Source organism: Hydractinia symbiolongicarpus, chromosome 12, assembly GCF_029227915.1.
Source record: "Hydractinia symbiolongicarpus strain clone_291-10 chromosome 12, HSymV2.1, whole genome shotgun sequence".
Classification (NCBI taxonomy): Eukaryota; Metazoa; Cnidaria; class Hydrozoa; order Anthoathecata; family Hydractiniidae; genus Hydractinia; species Hydractinia symbiolongicarpus.
The window spans coordinates 7,019,581-7,040,871 of NC_079886.1; the positions used below are offsets into that span (position 1 = coordinate 7,019,581).

Sequence of the window (21,291 nt, forward strand, 5' to 3'; positions counted from 1 at the left end):
AATATGGAACAAATAAATCAAAATTTAAACCAGATATTTACTTCAGCCATACCTGTTTTAGGAGCGGTTTTAAAACGACTATTTCCGAGGGGTTGCACTGGTCAGGAATTAAAAAAAAGCATATCTGGCGTAAAAAAGGTGGGCGCTGGGTCCTCTGGCTATCGCACTATTTCATTAAAAAGTTGAAATGTTTAGAAATAGCAGTTGTTCAAACTTTTCGTATAAGTATGCAGAAGAAATGTAATGTACAATAATTTTTTACTCATGTTTATTAAACCCCTTGAGAATGAATTATAACATAAGTAAAGCCCTGTACATCGTATTTGAATGGCCGAACATTAGGCAACTGGTAGAGTGCAAAGTTTTACTTTGGTACTTTACAAAGTATCTGTATTATGAGAAATCCGCTCTCCGCAACCGGAAAATGTAAAAAAAACGGAGGATTGGGGCGTGCTGGCGTCAATAAATATTAGAACAGATTGAGATTTCGGATCTAACCAAATAGCAAAATATCCCGAGTTGTTTGTCCTCTGTAATCATTGACAGGTGAACTTAAGAAAGTTAGGAGTGCACATTACTTTCATAGAAATGACCTTCACTGTCTGTTCTTATGGACTTGAACATCTGCCACCCCCCCTCGTAATGTAGGTCCAGGGTTTCAAATTATGGCAATTACGAAAACATAGAACTGGCCAATTACGTTACTTGATCAACTGTTTGGCTGAGGATTCAAATTAAATTGATTTCTTGTTTACGCATTTAACTGCCTTGAGGTCACAGAAATATGTGTTCAAAGCCGCAGGTTTTTCTTGTTTTCTTTTAAAGCAATATAAATTCTTACCAAAATTTATTATTTGCTATACAGTTTTGATAACATATTGTTAATTCATCTCAGTAAAAAGTCACAATCATGCGGTACATGTTAAGGTAAGCACCAATATCTTAGCATGAAATATTGACATTGGTTTGAATTTTGATTACTTCAGCAATGAAAATAACATGAGGATATTAGAGAGGAATGTGATTCCCTCTATTTCAAATCAATTATTTTTTTTGGAAAGACTGTTTTTCTTTTCTTCAATTTCAACAAAATAATGATGGCATAAACACCCAGAAAGTCGAATTTAAGACGTTCGAATTTAAGGAACTCTATCACTTTGATACAACAAGTATATCATTTTTCAGTCTCTTATTAAGTTCTATGCCACGATAAAATGAATCGGAAGAAAATTACTAAAAATCGTAGTTAACTTCTGTTTTTTAAACATCCCATGCAGCAACATGATTTACGAGTCCAAATAAAAGCTTGTTTAAACTTTAGACACCGAAGTTCTTAGGAACTCTCATGTTTACGCTACCGAAAAAGAAGTTTAATTATCTATCGTATGGACCTCTTTCTTAATATGTCCAAGTTGATGGGTCACGCATTGTGGCGAACAAATTGCGTGTCGGTACTTTAGCCTTATTCCGACGTCTTTCGGAATTCGGCCTACGGCTTAATTCTTAATGACTAATTATCGCCAATAAAATTTCATTAACGTAAATATAAAACTGCTTCAATCTGTCAACAGAGCCTCAATAAAGTTGGACTAATTAGCTATTATTATCGTCCTTAAAAACATTAGTTCTCGGCGTCATACGCCAGATGTAGCCATACAGAATAACTGTATGTTGCACCTTTTTTAGTCAATTTTTTTCTAAGCTATTTTCTTTTCCTTTTTTTTTCTTTTACTTTTCTGCATGGTTATGATGCTTACTGTTATTTTATATTTATCCATGAGAAAACTGCGTGCTTAATTTTTATCATCCATATAACGTGAAAGTCACAACACGACTTTATTCAATTAAGGGTATTATTATGTAACGTTCAGACATGTGATTAATCCGATTTCTCGATTTTTTCCGAACTTAAAAAAAATCGTTAAAAATCTACCCGATACATTTTGATATCCTAATTAAAGCCTCTGAAAATATTTTAAGAGTAATCTAAGGAAAATAACATTTCCGCTATAAAAAGGACATAAAGAAGTTGTGGCTACGCTACCTGCTTTTAAAGTTACATCACTAGATTTTCGGAAGGTTATGCAGGGGTAATTGTGCGAGTAAAAGAAACTCGTCTTCTCACAGCCACCGTTTCGGTTCGCTGAAAATGTCGAGTATTATGATATAAAAGTAGTATTCAGTATGCTTTTCATCCAAATTACATCCGTATTTTGATTTCCACGAGAGTACAAAATTCATTGCAGTTGCTTCACAATGTGTGTGCCTGGTCTTCAAAATGTTTCTAATCAATACACGTTATTTAAAAAATCGTTTTTGTATGCATCCCCTAAGAGTCTTAACTTTAGAGAAGTTTTCCTGCAAATTTGCATTGTTAAAGTTGGTTAAAGTTCTGTCAAATTTTAAATTAACATTATTAAACTGTTTAATGTATCACAAGGTAGCAATTAAAATTTTTTTAAGCTTTTGGTTTTGGGATTTTGTTCGTAATATACAAATAAACGTATTGCCATAATTAAGTTTGAGAGTACAATGTATAAATTGTTTTAATATAATTTCGCTGATCGTAACACGAAATTCTTTCACAAGCATGATGATTCTCATTCGGTTGAATGAAATTTGCACTGTCACAATATACAGCTTCGATTTGAATGTGTGTAAGATGTTAGTGATTGACTTGCGCTCAGAAATAAAGAAGAAGAGCTGGGGAGAAAAGTTTGTTGGTTTTAATTTCGCTTCTTACTAGCGACATGCTTAACAATGATGTTAAATTTCTAGTTTGGTTTCATATGAGGAGATCAACGAGATGTTGTTGTTCTAACAACTAAAATTTAGTTTTATCTTCACGTATTTAAAGATTTAAAGATGTCAATCGCTTGCCGGCTATAACATATACTATATTCTTCCATGAACCTGATCTTGTTAATGGACCTGATAAATTTATATTGAATTGAGTGACAAATATTGTATTAATATTATCAACAAAAACAAAAAGAGAAAATAATTGTTTTCTTTCAGAACACCAAACGTTGTTAAAATACAAAACAACTGAAAGATTCATAAAAAAAAATCCATTTATTACCTAACAATTAATAATAATACACATATTTTTACATAGAATATCTTATTTGCTCAAAATGGCATGTGTTACAAATTTTTTGTAAACAGTTAGAAGTTGACATTTTTACTGACCAATAATAATTTGTAATAGCAAAAAAGACATTATGTATAATAGTTTCCATAGTCCCAAATAATTTACACTATTAAAAATGTTTAAATGTAAAAGAGAGAATTACTGATTATAAATTTGATTTTAAAGCTAAAAGTACAAACGGATCAACCATTTTATTTACATTTTACAACTTTATAGGGAAGAGTGATAACGAAATGATTACGATATAGGGTGAATACCTTTTCGCTAAGAAAAGCAGTCGAAAATATTAAGTACAACTTATATAAATCTGATATAAACTAAAATTTATTAAAATAAGAGTAAAAAATGGTGCTTTAAGTAATTACAATTACAAGATTATAGAGTAATTAAAAATACACGTCTTTAAAAAAGACAAAAATTGGAGTTACGATGTGCAAGCAGCAGAACCACTAAACAATAAATCAAGTAACGTGACACAATTTTTTATTAAATAATAAAGAATTCTATTTGTCTTTTCCTAAAACTATACACGTTAACGTTGCTACATAAAAATGAAATGTTAACAAATAAAACAATCTTTCCTTCCTTTTTCCTGCTTTAGCGCTCTATATGGAGTGGAATTTCAGAAATTGTTTTTTCGATGATTAGGAACTAATTTGCACTCTATAAAATTTGAAAAAGAGTTGCAGTCGTTTTATTAAATGCGATTACAGCTATACATTTAAGTTTTAGTAATGCCCAACGTTATTAAGAGAATGTTAAGCATGAATCCGTCATTAAAATTAAAAAGATACCATCAATGCATGTATTCGCTGGCCTTCTTATTGTAATATTAACCTACTTTTCTTGCGAATAGTGGCTTTACTTTTGCATATCTTTATACACAATAAGATATAAGTTTTCCGCACAATAGTTATTCGTAAATAATTTCTTCAGCGGAGGGGTTCTTTACAACATCCACACTCTCGTATATTTGAAAATCACCTTCTCCAGTCAATTGTCCATACTGTGTATGAGGGACATCTTCAATCTAAAACCGGTTTAAACTTTATTAAACTTAAACTAGTGCATGTTTGGATAATACCAAGTAAACAAATGTCTACCTTGATATCCGTGTATTCAGTAGTTTGCGTATTCACATTTTTTACTCTACCCAACTCGTTACTTGTGCGAATCTCTGAATTTCTCGCCTATAAGAGAAAGTCATACTTTGTAACTTTGCATTGTGTATGAAAATTTGATTTTGCGGTAAAATGAGAATGTTTGAGATCGTGACATTTATTGACATACGAGAATAAAAGATATCTTGTAACTTAACCCAAATACATCCGTACCAGAGGTGGATTCCACCTTCTTAAAAAATTTTAAGAGAAGTTTATATATTTTTCTAGCTACTATAGCTGTGATACTCACCGACCTTTCTTATTTTGAAATTGGACATGATCTTTTTAAATTGTTAGTACGCACAATTTCCGGTTACTCAGACTACTATTGACTACTTAATATACCCTTTTTTGCTATATAATATACTTAAAAAAACTTGACCAAATAGAGAAAACATGTTTCACATAAAACTGAAACTTACTGACGATTTCTATTCCTAAATTTCCGCTTTGGCTGTACTTTTAAAATTAGCCACAGTTCAATGAGCTTACATGTAATAGCTTTGTTTTGGCAATGCAGTTAAGGAACTACTTTAAAGATACTGATGTACGTACCTTGGGAACTTTACGTATCCGATATCTTTTCAATACCACCCCTCCAACAATTATCAATAAAATGCAGAGAAACGATATCACCAATCCAACGATAATCCACTTTTTAGTTTTTCTTTCATCGACTTTTTTTATATACTCACAAAAGTGACCACGGTAACGTGATGTACACAAACATCTGTACTGTCCTTCATGATACCCACAAGTGCCATTGTTTCTACACATTTTGTCCTCATCAAATTTAAATTTGTTTGACGCAGTAGTTGAATTAGAGCTGACACATCTACTTAATACAACACTTTCTTTCGGACATGAACTCACGAATTTAGCAAGGTTGCAATCACAACTTAAGTCATTGTATCTAATGTCAATTAGTTTAAGACTCTCCAGATGACTTGTAAGGTTAGGATGCATTGATTGTATGGAATTGTTAGCTAAAAGAACTTCTTTTAGTGCAGTCATGTTGGAAAAGGTAACTTCAGAGATATTTGTAATGCGATTGCCGGATAGGTCAACTCTCTGTAGTGACTTAGGAAAGAAATTAACTGGAATATCACCCAAGCGGTTTCCTCTAAACGATATTTCTAGTAGTTTCTTCAAGCGTTTTAATTTTAACGAACCAAAATTCTCTAACTTATTTCCACTTAAGTATAACTTCTCCAGGTTATAATTCTCCCAGACGAAATTTCTAACATTCGTTAATTGGTTTTGCGACAAATCTAAGTGTTTCAGTGCCTTCAATTCTTTAAATGCAGTAGAATATATGTCGGAGATCCGGTTAAGCTTTAGGTCAAGTTTTGATAATGCAGAAAGTTTTGAAAAGTATTTAATTACTCTTAACTTGTTGCCGCTGATGTTTAAATTATTCAGATAAATGGTTTTGTTAAACAATGCTTCCGGTAAATTTTCCAAAAGATTATTTGCCAAATTAAGAATTCGAAGACTTTGAAGTTTGTGGAATTCATCACCTTTAAGAGCATCAATGTAGTTGTTTTGTAGATTAAGGTAACTCAATCGAGTTGCTTTGTCTAATACATCGGGTGTAAAAACAGATAAAAAATTATGGTTCAAATCGAAATAGAGCAATGAATATACACTTCTGATAGCAAGCGGTAACTTCGAAAATTTGTTGTGGTCCAGACGAAGACGACTCAGGTATCTGGTGTTATTAAATATTCCATTTGAAAGATCTTTGAGCATGTTTTTACTCAAATACAAATTTCTTATATTTGTCAAATTTGTAAATATTCTTGAACTTAAAACTTTTAGTTGGTTACCAGAAAGGTCCAGTGTATACAACGCTACCAAATCTGCAAATACCAATTCTTCAACGCGTTCTAGCCCATTATTGCTTATATTCAAATTATTCAGATTTTTTAGCTGACTAAATGTTCCCTCATAGATATGTTTGATGTTGTTTCCATCCAATCTCATAGTGTGTAAAACTGTGTTATGAATAAACTGATTTGGTGATAAGCTAAAAATGTTATTTTCTTTTAAGTCAATAGTATTCAATAATCTTAAGTTACGAAACGCCTTGCTGTCAATATATTGCATTCCATTATTGCCGATATATAACCTTTTCAACTTAGTTAAACCATCAAACATTCCATATCGAAGGCTTTCAACATTGTTATTCTCCAAGTTAAGTTCTTCCAAATTTTTAAATTTCGTCAGAAATTCATTTTCTATATTCCTTATCATGTTATTCTTTAAGTTTATTTGTGTTACACTTGATAGTTCAGGAAAAGCAGATATCTGTATTTTAGATAATCTGTTGTTGTGCAAATAAAGCTGTCTCAACTTCACGACTCCATAGAATGCATTATGTGACAATGCTTGTATTGTGTTACTGCTTAAATCGATGTAAGTTGCCCTTCGAAGCTCACGGAATACATAAGGTTGTAGCCAGGCTATTTCATTTTGATGCAAATATAACGATGATAAGGATGAAAATCCAAGAAAAACAGTGTTTTCTAACTGTTTTATTTTGTTGTTCATCAGATATAAACTTTGCAATGAAGGCAGTCCTTTAAACAAAGAATTTTTCACCCTTTCGATGTTATTGCTGTTAATACTAAGACTTCTCAGCCGAGAGATTTTACTGAATACAGCAAAGTCAACTTCAACTAAGTCATTATTTGATAAGTCAATATACCACAAATTTTGAAAATTAACACTAGGGAATTCTAGGTGTGCGAATGCGTTTGCCTCAATTTTGCTGATATTATTATAGTTCAAATATAATGTTCTGAGTGATTTACATCCTTTAAACACTCCATTTTCCAACAGCGTAATGTTATTACCTGACAGTCGTAGATCTGTCACATTACCTAATGGATTTAGTACGCCGCGATTAATTGATTGTATCAAATTGTTTTGAAGGTGTAACACTCTTAAATTTCCTAAATTCCAAAATGTTGAATGTGATATTCTTTTGATTGCATTGTTGTGTAAATAAAGATTTAACAAGGTAGAATGTTTATGCATGACAAGATCGATTTCTTGAATAACATTTCCTTGAAGATTTAAAGTATGGAGAAAACGAAGGTTTGAAAATGCTTTGCGCGGGATGATTTCCAAATTGTTTCGATATAAGACTAAGTTCCTCAAATTTATCAAATGAGTAAATGTGTTTGGATGTATTGTACGCATTTGTGAATAAGTAATAACTAGGTACGTGAGGTTTGAAAGTCCTGATAAAGCATACTGTGATAGGTGTGTGAATTTGCCATAATACAATGTTAGATATCTAAGTTTTCCAAATCGTTGAAAGTAAAAATCAGGAATCTCCTCCACTTTCGGATAATTCATTCTTAAAAATCCCAACTCATAGGATGTTATATTCGGCAATTTCTTGGCAGTAGAACTGTAGCAGTGCATATATGTATCACTCCAACATGAACAAGTTGCAACACGTATGCAATTTCTTCCGTATACTAATCCAAGAGATATGGAAACAACACAAAACACAAACAATAAAGTCGACATTTTTCTCATCGTGTTATAGTTGATCTTGCGTTATTTATGAACTCGATTTTATTTTAAAAAAATTTTAAAGATTTTATTTGCTGATTACGTTTAATTTTATAAAATATAATGGAACAAAAGAGATATTCTTAATGAGATATTTTTCCTATAGTGTGAATTTAATTACTTGAAATGAGATAGATAAGGGACAAAGTGTTATGAATTACTCAATTAAAGTAAAAGGGAAAGTCAGTTGCTTGCGTTTGACTCTTAATAGCTATGCAATTTTTTTATCTATGCAGCTATGCAGTGACAAGTATAAATATAATCTAAAACATATTGTCTGTTGAGATAGTTTTGTCTGCAAAATAAACAGTCGGTCTAGTTGAACAAAGGCTAAGAATGTTTCGATGTGGAAGATATACGAAAAGTAAAAGTTTTTGTTATATAAAAAAACAGTGAATGTTCGCCTAAAAGATTTGCAGAACGAAAATATAGTAGACCTGAAATTTAATCGGTTCAAATAGACTTGTTTTTAACCCATGTAGCTGGCTAAAACAGTTATCCAGAATTTCTATATTCCAGAATAAGTCCTGATGAATGTTCCAAATAAAAGGTAACCTCAGTTTAAGGTTGTAGTAACTCTTTTAAAAATCGGAATTTTTTTACATAATTAGTTACGAAAGGTTATTTCCAGACCATATATATAACCATATTTTTTCTGTTATAACACAGTTGTCACAATTTTAATGGCTATCATGCTATTATCTTTCACCAAAAATATTTGGCCTCAACAAGTGCTCTTTAAATTAAAAATCAAGAATAATTAATTAGTTCTGCTAAATATAGCTTCAGTCTACACGCTTGTGATATTGTACAGAAAGAAATGACTTACTTATTAAAAATCGTTAGTAACAAACAAACATGGCGCATAAATTAAAAGTAAACTTCGATCTCGATGGCGCCTCGCTCCAAGAGCTCCAACTTCTGATAGCATTTTCTCTTTAAAATTTTAACACGAGCTTTGTAATTCATATAACTTTACAGGAGAGGCAAACTGCGCACAGCACGGCTTTAAGATGGCAATGTTGATTTTGAAGACCAGACCGACAGGCTTGGTCTGCTCCATAATAATCAATATACATATTGCAGCCATCATAATAAAAGAGTCTAGAAACAGAGACTAAGAATGTTTTGATATTAAAAATACTTTCACCTAAAACTTTGCAGAATGACAACACACTAGACCCAAAATGTCAAAGTATGCCAAAAATACCAGTTTTGTTCACGCCCTTGTAAGTGTTGAATTATTTATAAATGAGTATTTTTGCACATTTGCCGAACGTGTGGCTACTAAAACACAATGGTATAAATTTCTCCTTATTGTGATGGTCGCAGGCCGTCAATACGTACAAAATAACGAATCAAAAAAAGTTAATAATCAAAATAGCAAGAAATGTTGAACAACATGTGAAGAAAATATCTTATTATTTTATACCACTGCACGTAGTGAACAAATTGATATTTACTTTGTGAGTAAAGAAACTAAGTCTTTGATGTTATCTACAAAAAAAGGAACAAATCAAAACTGATGCAGATAAAAATAAGGTCCCTGGAACTTTTATGTTCGTATTAGCTGCTTTCCACAGGGGTATTAGTTTAGCTAAAAAGTTATTTAGAGGAAAGTAAAGAAGAAAGTATCTTATTACACGAAAATAACTAGTCAACTAATTAACGCGAATTTGAAAATTTCGCGTTAATTAAAACCATGTTAATTTGATACCTACATAGATTTCTCCTCTGTTAACTTATGGTTCGCGTTAAAAAAACATCTGTATATTTTAATGCATCTTATTTTTTATATGTACCTTTTGCAAAATGCCTTTTCATAAATATATGATTCAGAGCTCCTTTTAATCTAGAAAGCGGTCAACAAAACAGAAAACGGAGAGACGGGGGTGTACTTTTCTTATTTCTAACAAATAAACAAAAATCGTTACAAGCAATATTTCAAATATATCAGGCTAAAAATTCTACATCTTCAATCTCTTCTTCTTTATCGTCATCTTCATCATCCTCGTCTTTTCCGATCCTAACATTTCCAATACTTTTTTAGAGTCATTTACGTATTCCCTAGTTAGCTAAAATTGACAGTTTTTCATGGTCACTCCAAGTTACTGTAACCCCAATTGGGATTTCTAATCCGCCTTGAACCAATGGAGACGGCATGGTTTTATTTCGATAAATAAATTCATCTAATTTTGAGAAAATGAATTTTTTAATAGCTGAAAACTCGCGTTATATAATGTCGTTTAAATATTTGATTTTTTAAATTCCCGTTAATTACCACACACTTAAATATCGAAATTTATAAATTCGCGTTAATTTTATGTATCATAATTATTCCCGCTTTATTAAGTTGACTACTTATTGTTGTGTAATAAGGTATTAGATAATATCTCTTTGATAATAGCCGTCGTCTGTCTGTGTGTCCGCGAAAGCCGCATTCTCTTACGGAAACACAAAATGCTATATATAAAGGACGGACGACCCCGTGGATATTTCCACGGGTTGACGACTAGTCTCTTTAATAATAGCTGTTGTCTGTCTGTCTGTCTGTCTGTCTGTCTGTCTGTCTGTCTGTCTGTCTGTCTGTCTGTCTGTCTGTCTGTCTGTCTGTCTGTCTGTCTGTCTGTCTGTCTGTCTGTCTGTCTGTCTGTCTGTCTGTCTGTCTGTCTGTCTGTCTGTCTGTCTGTCTGTCTGTCTGTCTGTCTGTCTGTCTGTCTGTCTGTCTGTCTGTCTGTCTGTCTGTCTGTCTGTCTGTCTGTCTGTCTGTCTGTCTGTCTGTCTGTCTGTGACTGTCTGTCTGTCTGTGTCTGTCTGTCTGTCTGTCTGTCTGTCTGTCTGTCTGTCTGTCTGTCTGTCTGTCTGTCTGTCTGTCTGTCTGTCTGTCTGTCTGTCTGTCTGTCTGTCTGTCTGTCTGTCTGTCTGTCTGTCTGTCTGTCTGTCTGTCTGTCTGTCTGTCTGTCTGTCTGTCTGTCTGTCTGTCTGTCTGTCTGTCTGTCTGTCTGTCTGTCTGTCTGTCTGTCTGTCTGTCTGTCTGTCTGTCTGTCTGTCTGTCTGTCTGTCTGTCTGTCTGTCTGTCTGTCTGTCTGTCTGTCTGTCTGTCTGTCTGTCTGTCTGTCTGTCTGTCTGTCTGTCTGTCTGTCTGTCTGTCTGTCTGTCTGTCTGTCTGTCTGTCTGTCTGTCTGTCTGTCTGTCTGTCTGTCTGTCTGTCTGTCTGTCTGTCTGTCTGTCTGTCTGTCTGTCTGTCTGTCTGTCTGTCTGTCTGTCTGTCTGTCTGTCTGTCTGTCTGTCTGTCTGTCTTGGTTTTAAAAGTGGTCGTGGTCAGTGAAAGTTCTAGGTCTGTTTGACCTTTTTTTTTTAAAACCTTTTTATTTTGTAATATTTGTTTTCTATATGTTTTTAAATGTTTAGATACATATATTGTCATGTTTTTAGCCATGTATAAATCTTAAACGCACCATTTTAGGATTTTTGGCTAGGAACGAAATTTTTAAAGTAGCCAAATGCACTGTGTTTGGCTGCAACACAATTCTTAATTTGTATGCTAAATAAATACAGTTAGGCAGACCACTTTTATTACTGTTATGAAAACTTACCCTGCAAAATAAAATTGCGCCACAGGGTCTTTAAATGCTGGGTAACACTTTTACTTGTGGCTTACCTCGGCGTCCCCCGGCTATAATAATATAATAACAATATAATATTAGTTAACCTTATTATAGCCAGCTTTAATCTAAAACATTAAATATTTTGACATTACAACTTTAATATTTTGGAGAGAATGTTAATTATAAGTATTGTAATGGTTGAATGAAGCGATGTGCAAACATATATAAAGCTAGTCATGCGACGGAAAAAATGAAAAATACAATGTTTCTGTGCAGGAAATTAGTAAAAATAAAAAAAATAGCTCTCTATATTATTAACAAAGTGAACTTAAATAAATATAGCTATACTATAGAAAAACATAAATACTTCAAAAACAAATAAAAATACGTTAATTAGTAGCAGGCTAAGGTTTTGAAATTTTGCCAATATATTTTTTGTGTTCCATGTGAGCCTTAACCTTGAAATTATAATTCTATTTATGTCATTATCCGTTCCAAAGGTTTATTTCTTTATTAAACCAGCTCAAATTCAGGTAACAGTGTGCACCGCGAGAAGGTGAGCCATTGGATTTTTCCCTTTACCACAGGCAGCGGAGAAGAATATTTAAAAGTGTAGGAGATAGAGGTCATGTTAAGAAATTATACAATTTAATTCAGCAACCTTGGGTGCGGCAACTGGGTGCCAAAAGATCAAGTAAGCGCGCAACTTGTTCAGCCTTTAACACACACTTTAAGCATTGAAATTGAGTAACAATCTCCGATTGAAACTTGACACAGAACCTGATAACACTGTTAACACACCCATAAAGTCATGTGAACACTCGAAACCCATTAACCATCTAACATGGTGGTATAATGGTCACGTAGACAATACACAATTTTGATAAGCACCAACTCGAAATTGTAAGTTGCTTGTTAAAATTATGTGATTGTACTCGTAAGGAAACAATATTTTTTGTAAAACACCTATCTTTTAAATAACCGTTCTTAAAAGTATTAATAACCTACACTTTTACTGCTTGAAATGACTGAGCAGTTGAAAATGCAACATAAAGCTGGCCATGACTAAAGAAAATATAAAAATAAAATTGCATTGACCTATCGTCAATGGGAAGGCAATTTGAAAGGAAATTGAGTGTGTTTAACGTAAAAGGATAGATTGGTATCATTAGGACAAGGGGACACTCTCGAAATTAACACACAATCACCTTCACGAACACCAGTAAAAACTCCATAATCGATACATCTACACATTAAAAATCATTAACATTGTACCATTACAAAACCGTCTTTAAAGGACATATTTCTCAACAACGTTACAACACATCCAACATTTAATTATTAACATCGAAGTTTCGAATTTCTACCGTTCTTCCATTATGAGCACGATGGTACATGGGATATCCGTCTACACGGATAACAGCTCCATCATTAAAATGCTTAGGAAAATGCTGTGTACACTTTAAGAGCATGTGATTTTAATTTAAACATCTTTAAAAATAGATCTATCAGAGGCAGATTGGTCATGTAACAAAATAGTAGCAATTTCTGGCAAGTGATAGTTAAGAACCAATCTGGCTTACAGCTTTTTAAAACTGAAGCTATTGCATCAAGGTATAACTGATGCATGAAAAAGGATAGAAGGCAAGACAGCAACGTTATCTGCACGTAAGTTCCGTTAATATGCAGCATTTTTTGAGGTAATCCAGTCTATGGTAGGACTTTAACTTTAAAATGTGAATGTACTTAAAATTGCTGAAACAATTTACTTGCTAAATAAAGAGAATGAAATTTTAGCCTCATAGCCATAGGGTAAATGTAATATTCAAACTAGGTAAGCCTATATCTAACGTCAGTTGCATGCTTCCTGGCATGGGTCATGTCTTGGTCCCAACCAGGCTTGCCACGTGGAAATAAAATATAATTTATCATAGGATTATTGCATGATATCTAAGGAATTCGTTCCTTCACGCTTAACTTCAATTATATTTGTGCAAGGAGCAGCATACGGAGAAAGCCTGTCATTATGAATTAATTGCATTTGTTTCGCAATTACGTTGAACCTGTGCTAGAATCTTGATGCGTGTATTTATGCATTTGCTGTCTGTACAATGTATAATTGAGTAAAATGACGTACATCATTTTGACTGGGTAAAGTATTATACTATTTAATATGTTTTTGTACATAATTTTAATATTTGTTAGTATTTAGATGTTTTATAAAAGGAAAAGCATTAACGTAATCTGCACCGAAGGGATTATTACTGCAGGAATATGTAAAAGCAGTTTGATTATTTAAAAACAAGTTGAATCCTGGCCACAGATAATATATATTTTGAAGTATAATTGTTACTGTTTCTTATTTTTATAAAGTACAAACAACTGTCAAAATTAATTAAGTGTTTGTATCCCTTATCAAAATATGTTGTGAATATTTTTCATGTCCTTCTTCCCAAAAATATTATTGCTATTGCTCTTGTTAAGATCTGTTGTTGTTGTTGTAGTTGTTGTTGTTGTTTGTTCTCTCATACCGAATTTACCGACTGGTAGTCTATTGGTAGGACGTTCGCCTCCAGTACCGAATGCCTTGGGTTTAAACCCCGGTAAAGTCATGCCAGAGACCATGAAGGTGTATAGCGTTTAGCATGAGAAAAGGATTAATATCTTAGGTGATTGTCTAGTTGAGCGATTACTGTGCTTGAACGACTTTCGTAGCTCAAGTGGAAACTTTAAACGCAAGTCCCTCTTTGCTTCGTGGAGAACAATACCAATAAGAAGTGAAGAGGCTAACCTTGGTAAACGATTTCAATAATGATAATAATAATAACAGAAGCTGTTGTTTGCATAAGTTGTGTAATATATAATATGCATATATAATGACAGATTGTCCATTTGTTTTCTCAGTATACCAACCCTTACGCTTAGCCGACCAAAGACACACTCAATAACCAAATTAGTGGACGACAGTTCGTAGGAAAAAATTCTCCCTGAGACTTTCCACCAACTCCAGCATATTATTCTTTCAAAAGATAAGAGAGCAGAGGATAAACAGGGTCACCCAACAAACATACTGGTACAAATTTTTCTCCATTTATAATTAGTTTTTTGCAAGAAGGTATCACCCCTGCTCTAAGGCTTTCATTAATAGTTGAAATCTTCCATATACAACCATCATGCACACTAACAGGCCAGCGCACAACCAATCCAAACATGCCTGTACAGATTATTGGCTTTTCTGTTAATAAAATCAGATTAATTACCTTTCGGTGCCTTAATATGTGTGTGCCATCCACTCCCATAACGCAATAAGGGAAAACATGATTTTCCTTAAATTTTGTTGTCATTTGGTTACTTCTGATTCCGTGATTGGTAAGGATATAAATTTTGGTGCAAGTTGGTTACTTTTTCACAAATGCTGGTACTGTACTTTCGCCTATGCCAAATGTAGTTGCAGTTTTTCTTATCATCCCCTTGTCAGACAAATAATACAGTGTAAACGCCACTTGAGCTTCAACTGAAATTGGGTCTCGCATATGTGTTCTTTGTGTTGTAATAAAAGGCTGTAAAAGATCGCATAATTTATATAAGTTGGAGCTGCACTAAATTTTTCTTCCAATCATCACTCGCCAAATTTTTTTCAGATGAAATAGTCATGATCTAGAACCTTTACTAGATTTAACTTAATATTTTCTTAAAACCAATCCGCGTTTTTTGTTAATTACAAGACTATTGAACGTTAGCAGTTTCTTTTTCCTTCAAAAATAAGCTGGTAACTCAGTTCCATGCACAGAGCTGCAGATAGTTGTAGAATACAACAATTTAAGGCATTTTTTTTGCGAAATTAAAGCTTGTTTACGTTTTACATTGGGCATTTTGGTTAATTGTTTTTTGTGTTGTTTTTTTGGCAGGGAATTCTCAGTTCAACTTGCTCACACTTTAACGATAGACGAAGTGGACCTAAATCATTCCACTATTCGAGGCAGAACGGAATCATTCCGTTTTGCACAGCGGATAGCTTCGAAACTGTGTGAATGCTAGGTTTGTCTAAAACAAAAAATTATTATTCGCAATACGAGAAGATAGTCTTAAACTCTCTCTGACATTTTCCAAATGTTTTCAGTATTTATCGACTTTTACATGACAATTTTAACTATGTGAAACAACAACAATGTCACGTTTAACTGTTAAGATAACCAGATTAAGCAACATTCTGTCTGAAAGGTTCTTCAACAAGGCTAGTTAACTAGCTACATTGTCCATAAAAAACGATGATCTGATATCCAGTTTTATCAAAATACTAAATACATAACCACGAGTTTATAACAAATACGTCTCCTCTGATTTTTAGACTCGTTCCTTCAGCTTTTTGGTTACACAGTCAATATAAAACTCGTTAAAGCCCATGTTTTTCTTGGCTAGCTAGCTAGTTATAATTCAAAAATTTACCTTAACATTAGCTGTAAGTAAATTTGGTTGCACATTCAACCTTCCCCATTATTCTGTCAGTGTCGAACATCGTAATGTTTTGTTTACAAGGATTTATTCTAAATGGACTTTTGAATTCTGTAAAGAATGTTTCTGATTTAAGACAGGACCAGGGGCGGATACAGGATTTTTTTCTCCTTAGGCGGATTTGCAAAGTGTTAAATCAGATGGGGGTCTGCCCCAGAAGCTTTAGCTTATTTACCTATTTCAGCACTCCAAAATGCAGCAGACAGGACCTTTACAAGTCCATTTCTTACCTGTTATTTGAATGAAAAAACAATCATAAAATTCTTAAATGAAAGCCAAATAATGTTTTCAGAAGAATTAAGGCTAAAATTAGCTAGCCAGCAAAACTTCTTTGTTCTTCCACATCCAGAAAAATATTTACAAGCTTGTTTTTGCAAGTTATGAATGTATTAGCTTTTGGCTAATATTGAGCCAATAAATTTTCGGAAACTAGGTTCAGTAAAAAAGACATACATAATTCTTATAATTGGGTAATGCAAAACGGTATATATTAATAAGAAAAATATATTACTAATAAAAAAGGAGGCCTGAAAGAAAAATGAGCAAAAAACAACAACACAAAAATGCATATGTAAACAGGCTTTATTTGTATTATTAGATCATAGTAACAACAACATAAACAACAAGAGATAAATACAATAAAATAAAAATGGCAAGATTATATCAAGATTTTGTACAGGTAAATGCAACTACTTAACATTTGGATTTTTAAGCAGCAATGGCTAATTAAAAAAAAAAACTTGCAACCCAACAACACAACATTCAGTCCAAAAATATTTAGCCCTATTAACCTGATAGCATGAAAAACACTGTTTTTTTTTTCGGTAACCATTTCTGACTCAGACTTTAAAAATGTTGAATCAAACTTGAAAATACCTTGATAATTACTATAAATAGTTGAAATAAAACAAAACAAAATCATTCAAGAACAGATATCGTTAACTACATTATTACACATTTTTGTGTCCATCTGGATAGGGTTGTAATAAGTACATGCTAAGTCATTTTCGTCACGTTGGTAGAACTACAAACATTTTCCATGCCTATCAGCATGACAACTTCTTTAGTTAAAATGTAAAAAAATTTTGTCATTTCACCCATTAAATAAAACCATGCCTTTTTCTTATTCGAATTGTATATATATAATTAGCACCATTTCCAAGAATTATTTCGATACGAGGATAGAGATTTTAAACCAAAACATCATTAAGTCTTGTTAATCATTATCATGGCCTTGTGGCATGTTAAAAAATCGCTTGGAAAGTGTTTATTGCCAGAAGCTTTGAATCTACAAAAGTAAACGTACAAAGTTGTTATGAAGTCAACAAATTGTTATACATTACACCTTTACCAGCTACAAAAATAACCAACTGGCTAGCTATTCGATTTATTGTGTTCTTATAAAATGTCTTGTTACTTAAATAAAAAAGAAACCCAAGATAACACAAAGCTCTTTTGAATATGACACAAGGCTTTTTCAAATTTGTTGAAAGTGAAACTATAAACAGTTTCATTTTCACACTTGCTAGCACAGCAATAGAAAGCAATTGTGTATCTTACTCTAAGATTAATGGAATTAAAAGTAAACAGATGTACCTGAAAGTGTAGTCATTGAGTTTAAGCTATGATTTTTATTAAGTCAAAGACTGCTTTTCTGTCAAACAGCTTTTTTGCAATCACAGGCGACACAGAGAATAAACGTTTTCCAGTAATGTTTCTTCTTAGCAACATTGCTCAACTTCATTCCGTGATCATATGTTATGCCCCACTTTGTAATAATTGCCCCACTTTGTAATATCTGTCCCACTTTGTAATTATCTTGCCCCACTTTGTAATACCTGCCCCACTTTGTAATAACTTTTGCCCCACTTTGTAATTTCGGAGCTGCCCCACTTTGTAATTCATCGTTGCCCCACTTTGTAATTTTCGGAGTTGCCCCACTTTGTAATAATGTCTTGCCCCACTTTGTAATTTTTGGTTTATTTTGCTCATCAATAGCCTTTCAGACGCTCCCATAGAAAAAAGCTTTAGAAGGAGGTTGCGCGATATAAATTCAAAACGAAGCACACTGAAAGGCTACTCAAATTGGAAGTTAGTAAAAATGATAAAGTGAATATATGCTTGCAGGTACATTGTACACGTGATAAAGTATATGAAAATATTATAGCTGCAGTTGGATTTTTTTTTTGGAAAAAAGAAAACTCAGAAAACAAGTAAAAGTAAAAAAGTAAAAAATGAGTAAAAGTGTTATGTTTTCTTGTATTTGTATTTTTGAAAATTTTATCATCACCAGCTAGTATTCTCCCATGATTTCTGCAGCGACACGCGTCACCGTTATTATCAAGGTGTCAAAACAATGAAATAACTTCTGAATAATAATCATCAAGCTGTTGTGAGTTTTGATAAAGTTAGTTGTGTTGTAGCAGGTTATAGAGAGGTTTATAGCATATTATTAGCATAAAAGATAATTATTACTTGCATCAAATACACTTGGTTTTTGGACTAGACTGGATAGGATAAGATTTTGGACATCGGCATATACTTAATTTAACGGATTTTGATTTTAGGAATAGTTTTTGGACCAGACATGTTTCGCAAATTTCTTATTTTGATTTTGTTATGGAAATTAAGGTTCGTATTGTTAAGTTACATTCATCCAATGCGAGAAGACGAGTATGAGATAATAGCGGAGTTGATAATGAACGATGGACAATCCAAAATCCCAGTGAAGGACAGGACTGCCACTCACAGAAGCGCGTACATCAAGTACTGGGGATTAAAAAAATGATCTGAAAATAGATTCGAATGGATTAATTTTTTATCAAGGTAAACGAGTTTTGAAAAAAAGTTAATTAAATAAAGTGGTAGCGAAAACATTCAAAAAAAGTAAATCCGCTGGATATAGAAAGCTAAGGAACAGAGCTGCGGACGGATATGCGGGAATCAGTGGCAGAAAAATTCTCAGTATAACATCAAATGATGCTGAGTTTAAAAAATTTACTGTGAAATTCAGCAACAAAGCAGTTCCTAAACCAGTCACTGCAAATGAGGTAGGTTCTATTCATACTGTGATCATTTTAAATTAAATGTAAAGGCATGGGGAAGAAAACCTCGCCTTCTAGTTTTCAATTTCGATGATTTGCCACCAGAAATTATAAAAACGATCTTGATGTAAGTATTGCAATGCAGCGATTACAATTGGCCCTCGCATATCGTTGCCACATATGCACACTTGCGAAACCTATGTAAATTTTGGAGAATTGTTTGTGATTCCGAAAAATTACGCAAATTTTTGCCAAGAGTTTACGTACCGTATAAAAATATCCTTCCATAAAAAAAGCTAGAATAGCATCAAATTCAATCCGGGTGGGCATGCAAAGGATTGTAAAAAGTGCCGGCTCATTCTCTGGAATGGTGATAGAGCTGAAGACCATCCTGAACCATCCGAAATGGAACACGGCATGGCTAAATTTACAACTGCTGGCCTATGGTTGGTATATAATAGAAAACATTGCGTGGAAATCGAAGAAGTGATTTTTAGTCTTTTATTCATTCCAACTTTTATTTTCGATAGTCTTCGTTTATGTTCTAATGTTTTTTGACAAGTAAATTGCTTCCAATAAATCACACAGGTAGAAATTGTCGTATCTTTGTTCACATTTTTTATCTTTCTTTCATTCTATTTAGAAGTAGTGCTTTTTTACCTGAGTTTGATTTGTAGATATACCCGAGGTGACACGTTGCTTGCTGTAAAACAGGTCACGTTGAAATCCTCGAACTGATTAGTCTGCATGTTATGTTAAGATTGCTACAAGTTTATTTCTTATGTTATGTTATGTTATGCAAAAAACACATTACCTACTGTTTGTATTATATTTCTGTTATGTTATGGTATGAAAACACTTCAGCTAGTACATTTTTACACAAAAAGAAAGCCAGTGCATGTAATGTTACAACGCTTGCTAATAAAAATTAAGAGTAATCATTCTACTAACGTGTGACACGCGTTTCATTGCAAATAACAAGACAGAGCATCCAGAACACCGATAACATAACAAAAGATGACGTCATAAAAATTACAAAGTGGGGCAGCTCCGAAAATTACAAAGTGGGGCAACGATGAATTACAAAGTGGAGCAGCTCCAAAATTACAAAGTGGGGCAAAAGTCATTACAAAGTGGGGCAGGTATTACAAAGTGGGGCAAGATAATTACAAAGTGGGGCAGATATTACAAAGTGGGGCAATTATTACAAAGTGGGGCATAACATCATATATTCATAACTTCCATTCACTTGCTGCAAGTCAATACAAAACAATTCCTTTGGCCTTCCTTCAGTAGTGGTATTGGAAGCAAACTTCGGAATACACCGTTACGACAATTCAATTGTTATTACTGTGGAAAGTTTATCATTTCTTGAACATGACAGACACCTTAAAAAGTTCAACAAAATCAATGACAGATTCAATGATGAATCACAAACGGGTATAGACAAGAGCAAATGGATTGTCAATCTCTCCAACAGACAACTCACGACAGAAGAAACAAACCTTCTATCAAAAGGAATGAATTTCTGTATGACACCAGCTTCAATTCCAAAGAAGGAAATAGTTGCGAAAGTGGAAGAGGCAATTAAAGATCTACCAAAAGAAGAGGCAGACACAGTAAGAGCTAAAGTAAGCCTCACGCTACAGAAAAGCAAAACACCAAAGGACAATTTGCAAAAATCTGAAAGATTGTCATTGAAGAATCTAAAGAAGGACAAAGATATCATAATCCTACCGGCAGACAGGGGGAGAACAACGGTTATCATGAATACACCTGACTACATCGACAAGTGCAACGAACACATCAACAACGGGCCTTACAAACTTCTCAAGAAAGATCCTACAGAAGTTATCAAACGAGAAGCGAGGAACATCTTAATGGAGTTGAAGAGAAAGGAATACATCGACGATAAGCAGTATTACCGACTGAAACCTTGTGACGGACCACCACTGCGATTTTACGGACTACCAAAAATCATAAACAGGGAAATCCAATTCGACCAATAGTCTCTTGCACTGGAACACCGTTATACAACCTATCAAAATTTGTTGCTTCTATCCTCAGCAAATTTACAGCAAGTGACCACAGGAAAAACTTAAAAGAATTTTCGGAATACATCAGAGGAATAAAGATAGCAGACGACGAATGCATGGTATCATTTGATGTCACATCACTCTACACAAATGTTCCCATGAAAGACACCCTAAACATCATTAAAG

General features: G+C 33.4%; 2 protein-coding genes across 2 annotated transcripts; one reads left to right on the forward strand and one right to left on the reverse strand.

Annotated features, from left to right (window-relative positions):
• Positions 1–2,853: 2,853 nt before the first annotated feature.
• On the reverse strand, positions 2,854–7,901 carry LOC130622255 (protein artichoke-like). Its single transcript, XM_057437696.1, has 3 exons — positions 4,873–7,901; positions 4,258–4,344; positions 2,854–4,184 (listed from the first exon to the last, which is right to left on the reverse strand). The coding sequence occupies exons 1-3, from the start codon at positions 7,867–7,869 to the stop codon at positions 4,068–4,070; spliced, it is 3,201 nt and encodes a 1,066-aa protein (XP_057293679.1). The 5' UTR covers positions 7,870–7,901; the 3' UTR covers positions 2,854–4,067.
• Positions 7,902–20,144: 12,243 nt separating this feature from the next.
• LOC130621201 (uncharacterized) lies at positions 20,145–21,078 on the forward strand. The gene is made up of 2 exons (XM_057436517.1): positions 20,145–20,180; positions 20,467–21,078. The coding sequence occupies exons 1-2, from the start codon at positions 20,145–20,147 to the stop codon at positions 21,076–21,078; spliced, it is 648 nt and encodes a 215-aa protein (XP_057292500.1).
• Positions 21,079–21,291: the final 213 nt, after the last annotated feature.

Coding starts and splice junctions, on each gene's coding strand:
- LOC130622255 (XM_057437696.1), bottom strand. CDS start 7,869: ATGAGAAAAATGTCGACTTTATTGTTTGTGTTTTGTGTTGTTTCCATA. Junction 4,345..4,872: donor GGATACGTAAAGTTCCCAAG/GTACGTACATCA, acceptor TTTCTCTTATAG/GCGAGAAATTCAGAGATTCG. Junction 4,185..4,257: donor CTGAATACACGGATATCAAG/GTAGACATTTGT, acceptor AACCGGTTTTAG/ATTGAAGATGTCCCTCATAC.
- LOC130621201 (XM_057436517.1), top strand. CDS start 20,145: ATGAATTACAAAGTGGAGCAGCTCCAAAATTACAAA. Junction 20,181..20,466: donor AGCAGCTCCAAAATTACAAA/GTGGGGCAAAAG, acceptor CACCTTAAAAAG/TTCAACAAAATCAATGACAG.